Below are 15,057 nucleotides of genomic sequence, written 5' to 3'. Positions count from 1 at the left end.
AGGGAAATCTCCCATTTTGTCAAGATATAAATGCATCTCCGGCAATATGGGTAGTGGAGGGCTATGCCGATGATACTGCTTAAGATAGGGTGGTGCTGTGGTTCCTCAGCCAATGCGCATCAGGAGTGTATGCAATACAGTCCAGGCAAGTGCACTGTGATCACACAGAACTGACAACAGAGCTCTGCATCATCATGCAATCAAACATAACCTCTGGTCCTCTTACTGATCCCTCCTGCCTGATACTCTCCGCAGTCAGCACCCACCTGCATCTGATGGGCTAGACTCCCAAATGTCCTGGTCAATCATTCAGAAAAAAAAAGAGGAAGCTGTATTTCCTTCAGGCCCTCTATTGCTATTTGGCATGTCTGCCCAGCTTGTGAGTCACATCTCCTCTCCCAGGCTGGGGTATCTGGCATTTCCTAGCCCATCTGTTATGCTGGGATATCAACTTTTCTTTTCTCTCCCACTCCAGGAACTTCTTTTTCCTCTTCTCTCTACCTTGCTTTAAGTTGGGGTTGAGGTGTGAGAGCCCAAGATGAAGATGCACCTGTTCTTCCCTTCCCATTTCCTATCCAGCTTTTGACGTATGGTGATACCTGTCCCTCATTCCAAGTCTCCTATTGTACAACTTTGTTAATCTTCACAGATGACCTCCTTAAAGGTTTCGACTGTTGGAAGTCTAAACATATTCTGTCACCGGCTCCCTACTACCCACCATTGCCTGACAGTCTTTAAAGAACGCTGAGAAAAACACATCAGTAATCATGGGGCAACAGAGCTTCAAATCCTCACCTCTATCTAAAAGCTGAGTCTCTTCTGCTCAGTATGTTTTTAAGCATTTTTGGAAGACACACCTAAACCAAACCAGGAAAAATTACAATAGAAAGCTACCAGCAGCTACCACTTGCTACTAATTCTGATAATGCTATTCCTATTAAACAGCTGCATCATATTTCAGAATACCACAGTTTCACATAGTGGTTTTCTTCAGTTGATTATAAATACTTTACGAATGAGGTCGGTATCCTTATTCTTTTTTTCTTTTTTAGTGTGGACTTTCAGGGATGAATGGTGGATATGACTATCACTCAGAAGCAGAGCCCAGACTACAGCTTCAGGTCCGCTGTCTGCAGTTATTGTTTCATCCACAAGGCCATGTGAAATCCAGCCAAACGTTCAGTGGCATGGAAGTGCAATAGGAGCAGGCTGCTGTAAGGTGCTTCCAAGACAGCAACACCCAGCCTTTCTAAAGAATATACATATGCATTTAAAACCCAAATTGGAAAAGCAAGCCTTTTAAAAATAAATATTTTAGTTATCAGTCGTCACAGAGATCTGATCCACCACGGAGCAGACAGGCTCTAGCATTTGGAAGATCACTGTAGATACAAAAGACATCTAAAAGCACTGACTGAAACGAGGAGAAAAAAGGATATTGCTTTCACTGCACTTGATTTGGAAACAAGCATATATAGTTCACACTTGCAGAAAATATTTGCCACTGCCTAGGTATCCTAGGCCATACATGGAGAGTTTTAGTTACACATAGAGAAAATTATGCTAGCTAGGAAGAGAAGCATTTCACTGTGACTATACATGTCATAGACCAGACAGTGGACATGGTGGGAAGAGCAAAAGGCAATGACTGGGGGACCATCAACTGTCACACTACTCAGGTGCTCCTAGGCTTGCTTCCTTTAATTCTTTACTGAACCTTCAGTTATCACGTTTCAAATCAGCTACCCAAAAGGCAGGCATTCCTTCATGGAGATATTTACTGCCTTCGTTAAAGGTGAGACTTAGCACTGTTCTATTTAGCCTGTGCAAATACCTATGGAAATAAAGGTGCTTTCTGCTTTAAAAATGCTGGGGGGTGGCTTGACTTATCTTCATGACAATGAAGTTAGTATGGATTGGACTAAGGTAAAACATGAAAGTGAAACTTTCATTCCTAATTAATTCCTTCCTTAGATAGTCCTGTTCCAGAATATGAGTATTTTCCAGAATAACTTTGTTCACTTCATGAATTAAGATAATTCTAATTCTGAACTAGAACACCCAGACATTCAGTTAAAAATACAAAGATATTGTTCAAGAGAAGATGAAGTGAGACAATTTGATGATTTTAAACTTTATTTTTTCATGAAAATATCTCTAAATATTTGACACGTCCATTTAGGGAGCAAATACTGACTGTGGTTAAAAAATCAAAGAAAGGAAGATGGGTGGTCTGGGAAGCTGAGGGGAGGGAAGAATTAGAAGAATGTTCCAAATAATGTTCCTGGAAGAATTAGAAGAATGTTCCAAATAAACTATAAGGATATTCTTCCTAGGATGAGAACGAACACTGTGCTACCCATGCAGAAGAGAGCTAGCTCTTCCTGCAGCAGTAGGCAGGGATGCTATTGGCAACATCAAGACCGGCTGCAGGTCCAGGGGAAGTGATTCCCTAGGTTAATGCGCTGGCAATATACCAGATGCTGCCTGCATCACCTGGGAAAGTGGTGCTAGTGTGTTCCAGCAAGACATAGAGCCAGTCTCCAAGTCAAGATCCCAGATCTGATCCCACTTCTGGACCTGTGATAGGGATTCAGCCAGATCTACACAACGGCCTTGGATCCAAATATCGCCGGAGTTCAAGGTCTCTATTAGGTTGAAGGCCCATTTCTCGAAGCACTGTTTAGGTTAGCACAATGCCGACCTTCACATCTGGAAATGTTAGTTACAGCGTATGGACAGGAGTTGGCTGCAAGGGCCCTGAGAGCATCCACGCTCCCAATGATTTGACTGCCTGGGCTCAGGGCCAATGTAGAGATAGCGCAGCTGAGAGCTGCCCCCCTTCCCTTGCTGACCTTGGATGGAGCACTCTGATCCAGGGCTGACACTTCCCGTGGGAGCCGATATTAAGCTGAGCCTCTACCACTTATCCCGTGTGTGAGCTAAAACTCCCACTGCTACACAGCCATGTCTGTGCCTGGCTACAGACCCTGTTGATCTGGACCTGGATGCTGACTCACGGACAGATTACCTAGCCTGATCTTGGACCTGCCTCATCACTATGGACTTGTCTGGTGATCACTGGACTGCGTCACTGCCTCTGCCAGCCTTGTTACCACATTTGGCTCCTGGCTCACCCTGCTTTGTGGAGCAGCTGGCCCTTGGTGCTCCCTGACATTGGCACGGTCAGTAGGACAAAAAGGCAGCTAGCATGTCTTTGTACCAGGCAAGGACTGATTAAATCAACATTTTTATACTGGGAAGGAAAATTGCCATTTTTATTTCAGAAACATTTGACTCAAGTTTTGTTGAAAATCAAAAGATATAGTCAGTTTTGAACTAAATGTTCCATCTCAGCTGCTGAAATTATGGACCAAAAAAATCATTTTGGCCAAGAATTCTTCTAGGGTCAGAAAGTGCTTTGTTATGACATGCTGATCAATTTTATGCACTGCATGCATAATAGCCAGGGAAGATGTGTGAGATGGTGGTGACTATTCTGAAACCTGGTGACGAAGAAAGGGGAAGAGTCAAGATATTGCCCCTGGGCAGATCTGCTGTGGTTGCAGCAAGGGAGAACGCAACATCTGAAAGCAGTAAAACACCTAGTTCAACTCTGTCATACCCATTTCTATGGTGGGATCCCCCCAACCGCTGACTAGCCTGCACCCAAATCTAGCAATGCATTTCATTCAACGTGCTTACACTGAAACATTGGAGTAGCCCCATCTAGATTAATGGACTCAATTTCTCCCTCTGCTTAGCTGAATGAAGGCCTCCACACCTAACACAGTGCAGAAGAAAGCCCCACTGACACTTTAAATGAAGAGAACAATACTGTGGAAAGGACATGTAAACTAAGATAGCCACTGTAAGGCCATTCCTGACAGATTTTACATGCCACAGATAAACCAGCCTGAATGTCAACTCACCTGTCAAAAAGGGGCTTCTCTCCACAGTCAAAAGAATCCTGCAGATCTTTGACAAGGTTGGCTTGGCCAGGCATCCGAAAGAGCCCCTCCTCTGTAAGACCTCGCTCACGAATAAAATCCACACACTGTTCAACCAGCAGTGGGGCCAAGCGCTGGCCATACTTCCTCTCATATTGTACGGTGTCCTCCAATCTCTGTCCAAAGATCCCTGCCAACATAGAGCAAGACAGACAGCTGGGTGTCAGCTTAAACTCTTCTTGAGCTATCACTCAGGGCATACGAGGGAAACTTTCACATGGAGGGGGTGAACCTGTGTGAAGGTCCAGTTTCTAACAGAATCAGAAAAATAAAATTATTTTTAAACCCAAGAATTATATGCCGAGTGATTTTTTTTTCCCCCGCTTAAGAGTGCTTCAAACTATCCTCTGCCCTAATCCAGTTTATATCTCATTATACACAAGGAACTTGGGGTTAAGATTATGTTTATGGTTATCTGCAGCGGTGCTTGATCTGGATTAAGTAATTATACTTCCATTGCATCTTCTTTCCCAAGAATGCCAAAACAAAGACTACTTTGACTTTACAGGACACAATTCCTTTCCACATGCACCCACCTCTTAGCTGTCACACAGTTGCCCTTCAACAGTTTGCAGCTGTCCAGCCCAACAGGTAGCAATCCCGCTAGCAAAGAATTGCTAACACGACAGAATACAGTTGTTAACATTAAAACTGGCTATTGGGAAAATCCCCCTCCATCCTGCAAGCTTTGCATTTCTATTTCTCTTCCTTCAATTAAAATTGCTGGAATAAAATGCACGCAAAATATATTGCCCTTCCTACTAAAACATGCGTGCTGTACTTGCACCTTGGAAATATCAGAAGCACCAGATACTCTAAAAACAGACTGGCACAGGTAATTCTTAAGTCAGATCTACTGTAGATATATATCACCGAGTATGAAGCACTCTCTCTCTCTCTTTGGGGAAACTGGAGTTCCTGGTAAATACCAGCTGCTGAATGCTGCTGTTGGCACCAGATCTTTTTAGCAACACTGAAGGGGCTCAGGCTGTAAGTCCCAGAGGTCTTAGTTCAATCCCTGCCACTAATAGACGGCTCCACCTAAAAGGGCAGCTGCTGAGTTGTGTTCTGAAAGCCTAATTCTAGCACTTTACAAGGTGTGCTGGAGTCAGGGAGGATAGCATGCATGTTAACCATATTTTGGTCATAAGAATTCAGTAAGTGAGAGAATCCCAGAATGTACTCAATTTCAGATGAGACCAGACCATAGCAGATAGGAGATTCTACTCAAAGATTTTTCAAAGCAACAGGAAGCTTTCCACTGATATCAAGGAGCTTTCAGCACTCAGTTAATCCTCCAGGTCTGGAAAAAAAAAAAAAAAAAAAAGCACCATGCAATACTGGAGTTACACTGCATTCGCAACCAACAGCCAGAAGCAGTGTTTAATGAGTGCATGCATGTGCTTATACCAGAGCAGGGAAACTGGTAGTTTCTTAAGGCTCTATATACCTTCCTGCTAGTAACCACATTTCCCATTTTTATTTTAGTGCTATATTCACGGGAGGCTGATAACTCCTGACAGGAAGTTTCCTAACCACCATTCACTGTCCTTCATGGGAGACATCATGTCAAACCATACCTGCTTTGTATGTTCAGTCCAACCCTGCTGAATCCTCAGTGAAACAAACCTTTCACTGTCAGTTCCAACTCCCCAAATGAAATACACAAGAAGGATCCTAGAGTCCAATTTCCTTTCCCTGCCAGTTCATTATACATCAGAAGACAGAAACCTTCCGTACACCCCAGCCTACACAACTGCATTATAGTATCAGAGCTGGAGGGCCATGAAGAGTCTCCAAGGAAATTCCCTCCTTATCCTGGCAGGAGGGCATGCCCTGGAGCATGGGAGTGACTTATCTTTATCACTGTAAATATTGGTTTTCTTGCAGAGTAAAGGTTTTACTAGTTCTCATTTCTAATCTGTTTGAATTTTCCCTGAGATGGGTGTCTCCGAAGTCAAGTTCTAGGACAGGGAGTCTCTTCCTGCTTTTGCACAGTTTGCTTTGTAATCTTCATCATGTAATCCCTGCTGTCATGATGGGGCACAGCAGAACCGCTTGGTATGTGGGGCTCAGCATTGTCCAAGGGTTTCCAGGGCACTTACAGAAGCTGGGTAGACCTGAAAGAACAACCTTTTCAGCCCAGTTTCTCAGATAACTTCCGAATCCAGGTTACAGCTGAAAAAGTGAAGTCTCCCTGGCCTGTTCATCTCTCATCCTCCCTGCTGATCCTGCTCATGGGGGAGTAACTATCAACATTGCATGTCACAGTAAATACACACAGGAATGATCCAGGTAACAAGAGTTGCAAGCTACAGCACAGGCTGCTCAGCTGTGAAAAGCTGAGCAGGAACACGTCCTGTCTAACCTCCCTCACGCTATTCTACTAGTGACCATTTCTCCCTCCTGCTCTGACCTGAATATTTGACCCTGGGCCACAAGCCAAGGCAAACCAAGGTCCTTCAGCATTAGGTACAGGAAGCATGGGTCAGACCCCAAGCTGTGCACCTTGGAGACAAAAAACTCCATATCTTACCGTCAATCTCCGAGACGGGCTTCCTCCCACCAGACCCATTTATTTCCTTAAAATGATACATGGTATTCATTCTTCTAGATGCAAGACCTAATAGGTTTAGGGAGGTCAGGCGGGGGTAGATGTCAGGGCAATCACAGGATAGCAGCCCTGTTTTCTCAAATCTCTACTTGTTGAATCGCAGCCCTGTTTCCTCAAGGGCCTGTCTAGAGAAGGCTCTGGGAAAGAGGTAAATGCCCTGCATTCCCCAGGTACAGAGCACAGAGATAATGTTTTTCCAGAAGCTCATGCTCTGGTGTTCTGGACTCAACTCTGAGTAAGGACAAAGGCAGTGTCAGACACACACATATACAAGCATACACAGAACAGCTGCATGGATAATCTCCATTTGCAGTGTGAAGCTTTGCCTACCTTACCCTAACCTTGGCTGCTCCGTGGTCAGCAACATGCCCTAATACATTTCAGGCAACATCAGTCCTTGCCTTCCCAGTCAACTTGGATCACAACAGCAGTAGCTTTCTATAGGTACAATCAACCCAGTGACTTCTAGGTAACAAGTTGACTGCAGCCAAACAGAGACCACTGACACAGAGGTTAAGGAATGTGACACTAAGATAACAGACAGAGATAGAAGGGTGACCTGCTTTGAGATTCAGAACAAGCAGCATATGGACCTTTCACAAGTACAGTATTAACATTACTATAGGTGTCTGCTGCAGAACCAGATGCTGGGGACTCTGTCTTTCCCCCTTCTCAGGCATGGAGGTTGGTAGCACCTTTTTCTCCTGGAGGGAAACAGTGATCTTTAAAGGAAACAAAGGCGCTGTAATATTCTTCTACTGCAATACTGCTCATGTCCCTTCACACCATTTCAAATAGGTAACAAGAAAAAAGAGTCATGAAACTAAGACCAATATGACTGAAGATGAAACTGATCTGCCTGTCTTATGATGAGTGAAAGGAGCTGGCACAAGTGTGGGTTTCTTCTTGTGTGACAGTGTGTGCTGAAGGACTGCACAGGTGAGATCACACAACCCTCACAGGTCATTTTTTCATGGAGGGGAAGACCCTGAAGCCATTGCCAAGGTGAAAGACTTTTCACAGCCCAGCTCTCTTGGCTGCCTCCCACCATGGTTTGGCAGCCCCACTCCAGCCCCACCCCAATTGCAGATCTATGTTTTCTCTTTCCCTCAACCCTGAATCCTAATTTTACAGGGAAACACTAGAAAAGGTCAGCAAGCATCACACAGACAAAATATTCACCCAAGCCAAGTCTTGGCAACTGCAGCTATCCCTTTGCAGCCCCAATTACACTGCAACTCTATGCTTTCTTTTTCTCTCTATCCTAACCCTAATTTGTTTTGCCGGGCCATAGACAAGGACACCCCCCCAGCCACTACTCAGAAGAAAGATCGCTCCTGGGCGAAGCCTTTTGGCAGTAAGAGCATTAGGGTTGGGGTTTAGAGAGAGAAAGCACAGAGCTGCAGTTACAGTGGGGCTGGAAAGTTCGCCTTGGAGAAATCGTTCATCTGTGCAGTGGCTGCAGAGCCAGAGAAAAGGAAATTAGTGTTGGGGTTCAGAGAAGGAGCAAGCTAAGAGCTATCTTTGAAGTGTGGCTGGAAAGGGACTGTCAAAGGCAAGCTGGAGCTGCTGACAATTCTGGACTCGCAGAAGTCTTCCATCTGGGCATCTGGTGGGGCGCCTTGATGAAGTCTACCCTCAGGAGAATTACTGCTAGGGTTCTCACAGCTACACTGGCAAGAGACATAGCAGATACACCTACTTCAGTCTCCCAGGGCTAAATAGGGCAGACTGAGAAGGCAGTGTCCTGCTAGCTCTGTAAAGCTCATCTCACTTCAGCTAGGTCTCAGAAGGGCTTGTACTGAAACTACCAGGATATGACAGCATTGCTGAGCTGGACAGGGACTGCCCTGCCTTGCAAGGAAAAGCTAATGTGGAGCCAGTCACACACAGCCTCATCAGTCGGCTCCTCAAGGCACAGGCCTGTTTTTAATCACTGAGGCCTGCAGCTCAGACTGAACTTGGCAGCGCTTCACTCCGTTTGATGATCCTGCTGGAAGACATTAAAGTCTTTCTCTTCATTCAGAAGAAGGGGAGTCAGTGCCATCCAGTCACACTCCCAGACAGAGCTAGGCTGGAAATAAAGCCAAAAGCTACTAGCAACCCAAGGGTTAACTTTCCTTGTCATACTCTTATCTATAGCTAGGCCCTTTTGTTTGGTTTCAAAGGAGAAAAAAAAAAAATCAGCATGCCTGGGACCACATCCTTAATCTCAGAAAGATTCAAGAGATACTAAAAAAATCGGCTAGCAGAGCTACAGAATTTCTTTCCTCTACTCCAACAAGCTGCCTCTGTTCTTTAAAGATTTAGGTGGCTCTTTGTGGAAGAAGCGAGCCAGGAATGATGTACTGACTAAGACACAGACAGGCTCTCTGTCCTGGCCTGAATAGCTCACCCACCAGCTCCAGGCATACAAAGCCTATATATTCAGCTATGCTGTCCAGACATGCAGTGGGCAGGAAAATATATGCTCCCTGCTTCATTTTTCCTCATCAGAGCTCTGATTTCAACCAAAATAAACTAAAGACAGAGATAATAAAGTCAGTTCTTGAGTACATTTTCTTTATGGGGAGGACTGAGGACTCCACATGTGCTTAAAGTGGGAAAAGTCCAGACACACCTACATCAGCTGTACATACAGCTTAGTACACACACGTTAAAAGATGTGTGGGAAGATAATCAGACACACACCTGGATGCTGCTATACAGCAGTACATACACCCGCGCGTACATGCGGTGCCTCACAGACAGGCAGTTTATGGATATAAAGATTGTGTACGTGCTCACCTGCACAGGTAAGCGTCTGCTTTTACCTTCCCACATTCATGCTTAGGCTCCCATTTATCTGTCCCTCTCACACATGAAAGCACTGAGAAAAAATCATGGGCAGACATTCAGAAATGCATATGCTTCCACAGCACAAAACACACACAAACCTATAACTCTTGTTTCCCCTCCCCTGGCCCACCCAAGCACACACTGTGCGAGTTACTGCAGCAGCAACTGAAAAAAAGAGTTCCACGTTAGGAGCTGTATATGCCTAAGAAAAGATAGTCCCTAACAACTAAACAGTCCAGCCAGAGGAAGCTTGCAAGAATGGGGGAAAGGAAGCAACAGACAGTTAGGAACCAAGAGAAACTGACGAAGTAATTTGGCCAAGATCACATAAATGGCTGTGTGGTAGAACTTAGTGTCTTCTGACCCCACTCCCCACAAAGAGCAGCCTCCATACACTAGGAGCCGATCACTCTCATCCACACACATCCATTTAAATATTCTACATAAAAGCAAACAGAAACACACCTTCCCATAACTATCTTTAAGTGCTAGCTTGGCATCTGGTAGTATTTCTCGCCACAGGCTAGGTCCTTCCCGCTCTTGCCCCCCTGTGTAAAGCCAGCTCCTTTTTTAGATTCTTAGCTTCTGTCTGAGGCTGAGCTCAAATATCTGCTTTTTCCTCTATGAAAAGAAAACCATAACAAATGTAAACTCTGGAAAATCATCTCATACCTCTCGTTCTTGTGCAGCACTCCGCTACATGACAGGCGCTGAGCTTGAAGCAGAAACCAGGCAGTGTCAGACAGCAGGAGCGGCAGAGAAAGAAAGTCCTGACTTCAGGCATCAGACACATTCTGAGTCCCAGCACTGGCAGCTTTCCATTCACCCAGCGCTACAGAGCGGAGAGCAGCCGATCTGCCCTGGGAGATAATCTCGGCAGCACATCTGGTCTTAGCTCCGCAACTCAGCATTAATTATGACTTGTGCAGAAAGCATTTGAAATATCCAATGAGATGCAGAGCTCCCCGGCTCCCTCCGCACAGGAAAGGAGAGAGGAGAAAGACAGGCAGGTAGGGTCTTGCCCACCCTCGAAGCTGCCGCCAATGTAAACAGCAGCTAAGTATGGGTCACAAGTTTTAACAAAGGCATCCCCCATCGGCTCTGTAATATATTCATGCTCTAATTGCTTGTCAGATCTATTCTAGATAGCTGGAAAAGCTGAGCAACAGTTGCTGTCTGCATGCCACGCTCTGGATCCCTTCCTGATACAGGCAATGTTAGTTGTGCTGCAGGCAACCTGGGCTGGCCTCTCATCTGCTTGCAAAGCACCAGAAGCAGAAATCTCATTTTGGAGGGGAACATCCCCCCACCTCAGCCTTAGCGTGCTCTGAGAGTATCTCCACAGCTCTGGGACATGTTGGAAAGTTTTACGCAGCTTAGGAAAAGCTACAGTCTTTGACTGGTGCAGCTTTTTTGTGCTAACAGCCTCTCCTTCAGCCCTTCACAGAGAAGTTGCCTGATGATGAATGCTCGGCTGAGTAACTGGGTAGGGGAAGGAACTACAAGTTCCTTTACAAGTGAACCAATCCCCAGGTCTTACTTGCAGGAAAAACATTTACCCCCTCTGTTCCCGCTCTCAGGGTAAGAAGCCTGTAGTTAAGAAAAATGCTTATCTGCCCTGTGCAGTTATAGAGAGGTCAGCCCTCCATCCCATTTACAAAATGCACTCATGTGACTGCAGATCTGCAGCAGTCACTACCCAAAACCTTTGCACCAAACTTCTGGGGAATTCTATCAAGTTTGGCTAATTTCATCTCCCTCTGCAGGAAAAAAAAATAAATGTTATCCCTGTCTGCAGCTGCTCATCTGCTTCTGTTAATAAAATACCATGTCTGCGGTCACTGTATAGACCACACTCATCTGAACTTAGTGGTCCACCGCTTTCTTAGCTACACTGTGGCTCAGTATGAACACACGTGTTAAAGAAGATACTGACCCAGTAGCCAAGTTCCATTCACTGAGACAGTGTTGTCCCACAAAATTCAGGAAACTTGAGATCAAACTCTGTCTCTACGTTTTCTGTTTGGATCAAAAGCTCCTGAAGAAATTACTATCTATCACTACAGGTGAAGGCAGTACCAGGATCAAAAGCTCCAGTTTTTGAATGGCAAGATAGTAAAGTATACCTTGAGTAGCAAGGTATTGCACAACTAGACACCATAAGCCCAGACAACACGCTAGACAGTATTTAAAGCCCACTAAAGAACATTTGGAAAGTGATGGAGATTCTTAAACAAAAGGTACAAATGAGATCCTGGGTATTCTTCAACCTTTTATTACCCTGTCTTCTCTTGTGGTGAACACAGCAGGCTGCGGGTTAGGGAGAGCCTGCCCACAGTGCTAACTGGTGAACAGGACCCACTCCTCTTCTGTATGGCTAAGACACTGTCAGGATTTTTGGCACTACTCCCTGGAAGAATGCCTTAAAATGTGTCACATCTGCTAATAACATTATGGAGCCTGGAACTCAATGTTTGGGATGGGAGTCCAGGAGATAGCAAATGCAGACTTCTATTCTTCCGTTCACTTCTCCATTTCTATTTTCCATCTCTCAAAACACAAGAACAAGGAGGTATCCAATGAAATAGAAAGTCCTATTGTTAAACATGGATATTGTTATGCCCAAAGTATAACTAACCTGTGAAATTCACAGCCCCTCTGTGGCTAAGGACACAGAACGACTCAAAGCACGACTAGACTTCAGCATAGCTTATAAAACCGTGAGTTGTATGAGAGATGACAAAGACGATGTAAACTCCTCTCCAAAGAAAGAGCAAACATAGCTCTCTGGTGAGAGAAAAAAGCAGAAGGAGCACATTCTTGCTCACATGAGCATCACAACTAAAGCATAAAATGGCAGCTGCTTCAGTGTTGTTCCCTGCACATGGTAACTCTGCAGCTACAGGTGTCCTGTGAGAAGAATGAAACATCGTGCTGCATATCTACACACTCCCCAGTTACCACCTATCTCCTTATATAAAACAATTCTCGATCCCTTTAAAAGCATTGTGTTAAAAATCATGACTTAGACCACAGAATATGATGAGACTGGAATAAAAATCACTATATGTATATATACATATATTTAATTTGTCCTCTGTGTTTCGAATTTCCAGATCACACTTGGATCCTGCTTTGTCTGTTAACCACATTTCTCAAAAATGAAATCTGAGATTCACACATAATCAATGGATTGCAGGGGCTGCAGACTCTAGAAGTATACTTGATACTGCAAGAATAGCACTGGAATCCAGAGAACTGGCCACACTGCATACAAACTACCATCAAAATTTTCACCTGGAGATCTCCCCATACACATATACCAAGGAGAGAAGGGGAAATGGAGACTGAACTCCCTCATTCCCTGTTGGTGTGAGCTTGTTTAGCTGTAGCGAAGTTTACCACTGGGCGGCTCTTATTTTCCTAAAAAACAACTTAGGTTTCTAAAACTGTTCACTGAGTAAATCTCACCTGATCTTGCTGCTGGGGAGCTGGAGACATTTTCTTTCCTGGTGTCATTGTATGGAGAGTGTCCTAGCAATTCTCTCACGAGCTAGCACCACCAGTTATTCTGCTGCAGGTACCAGAACAGGGAGAAAGCATCCTGCCTGTACATGTCACGACAAGCCTTGAGACTGGCTGGGAAGTTCACTACAGCTCACACAGCCTCTGAAAATCCAGGCATGTCTCAAGCTTGGCATCTAACTCGGGTCAAATTCAGTCTTGAATCTGGTTGCAACAGACAGGAATGGTGAACCTGCATGAACTCAGAAAATATTCCTCCTCATCTCTGTCAGCAAACTTGTTGGCTTGCATGGCTCTAGCACGTGCCCATGAGGTGCGGGTATTTTTAGACACTGGCTTACACAGAGTATTAGCTAATATACAGGTATACTCAAGCAGACCTGTCTGAGGGAGTCCAGATCTAGGAAATTGCTTTGTCTGTTTGTACAGAAAGGGTCTAGTATCAAAGTTAGAATCAGAGCTGAAGTTCCCTAATTTTCAAATAAGTTGAGCCTTGTAGAGACTCATTTTTTAACCCAGGCAAACATGGGCACTTTAACATCTCCCTGTATCTTTTGACAGCTCTTGGTGAAACGGCTACAGGTGATCAGTCACAGGGCTGAATCCAACAGGAAAGACTTCAACAGTATGTCCCACGTACAGAAAATGTCCCCTCCAGTTTCATCCCTCTCCAAGCACTTCCAACAGATCCTTCTCTGAACAAAATTATTTCCCCACACCCCTCCCCTGCTCTGGGCTGGGGTCTCAACCTTTACTGGCAAAATGAAATCTCTTGAGAATAAACAGGCTTCTGCTTACTGCCAGATAAACCAGTTCACCCTGGTTAAAAGGTTAGCAAATAGCTAACCTTCTATGACAGTAGATTCTATCTAACCTGTGTGAGGTGTCTTCCCATCTCTCTAAAATATGTCAGGAAAGGAAATGACTAAGCAGCACTGTAAATTACCCTACTGTGGACTCTGACCAGTTTATGCTCTAAATTGAGACTGTAACTGTTTGCTTACAGAGAAATGATGATGAACAGACCTAAACATCAACTTAACCACAGCATTCTGAATCTGGAGCCAGACCCCTGCGTTTATTGGTCTATTTCTCTGTAAACAAAGGCAAGAAGCATTTAGAGAACAAAACATCAAGAGCAAAAAAAAATGCCTTTTAGCAAGCAGTGATCTGGACAAGCGTGCCCTGGAAAACTTCTTTCTCCCCACAACATAAGAACATCTTTTACGGAACTTTTTATTTACTAACTCTTGCACATGCTTGTCTACATTTAGTAGATAGCTTCCATAGACTTGCCTGAAGCTAGGTCTGTAGAAAGCATCTGACCAGCAGATCTTCTCTTTCAAGTGTGCTGCATGTTGATGCCCTGCCCAGAAAAGTTTTACAAAAATTCTGTGTGTTAGTAAGTAAAAAATAGTTATGACATTGTTGCCACCAGCATCTCATCACTAGAGAAGGATGAGCATTCCAGCTGTGGGTTTAAATGCAAGTATCACGGAGTCTGAAACCTGTTGCTGATCAACTTTTCTAGTACAGAATGAAACGAGCTACCTGGAGCCTGGCAAGGCCTGTGATCCAGATTCACAAACAAAATTTAGAAGACCAGCCCTTTTTATCCATTCATAAACCCAAACAAGCTTACGTCCTCAAGCCTTCCCACATCCCAAGCCTGAGAGGCTGACAACCTAAGCACAATCAGTCACTGAGAAGCAGACAGGATCATCATCGAACACATGGGTGCCTATCCAAATCAAACTTCTTCATAAATACCTCTGTCAGTATGTAACCTGCAATTGTAAAACTCACTAACAGGTAAATTGTATATGGTTTCACTTTGTTGCTTTCTCAAACTCAATCAATGATGAAAATCTGTTAGCTAATTCCCACACATTTACCTTTATCCTCCACTATCCAGCTAAAATCCTCAGTCAATACAAAGTGTAACTTATACCTTCACCACTCAAGCATAAGATCATGGTCTAAGTTCTAGCAACAGCTGAACCTGACTGGCTGTGCTTGGAGAGGGGGTGGCATTTAGCTCCAATCTGTAAAATGGATAAAACATTTCAG

At 44.4% G+C, this 15,057-nt stretch overlaps 1 protein-coding gene across 1 annotated transcript in view; it reads right to left on the bottom strand.

Annotated features, from left to right (window-relative positions):
• The window catches only part of ARHGAP22 (Rho GTPase activating protein 22), a 131,260-nt gene that overhangs the window by 15,276 nt on the left and 100,927 nt on the right, over positions 1-15,057 (bottom strand). The window contains exon 5 of the mRNA XM_009888712.1: positions 3,933-4,140. Within this exon, the coding sequence (XP_009887014.1) occupies positions 3,933-4,140 (208 nt within the window). The remainder of the gene's footprint in view (positions 1-3,932; positions 4,141-15,057) is intronic.

The sequence above is a fragment of the Charadrius vociferus genome, unplaced genomic scaffold (assembly GCF_000708025.1).
Source record: "Charadrius vociferus isolate BGI_N301 unplaced genomic scaffold, ASM70802v2 scaffold436, whole genome shotgun sequence".
Classification (NCBI taxonomy): domain Eukaryota; kingdom Metazoa; phylum Chordata; class Aves; order Charadriiformes; family Charadriidae; genus Charadrius; species Charadrius vociferus.
Note: the sequence above shows the minus strand (reverse complement) of the source record. Positions and strands in the feature narration are given on the sequence as shown.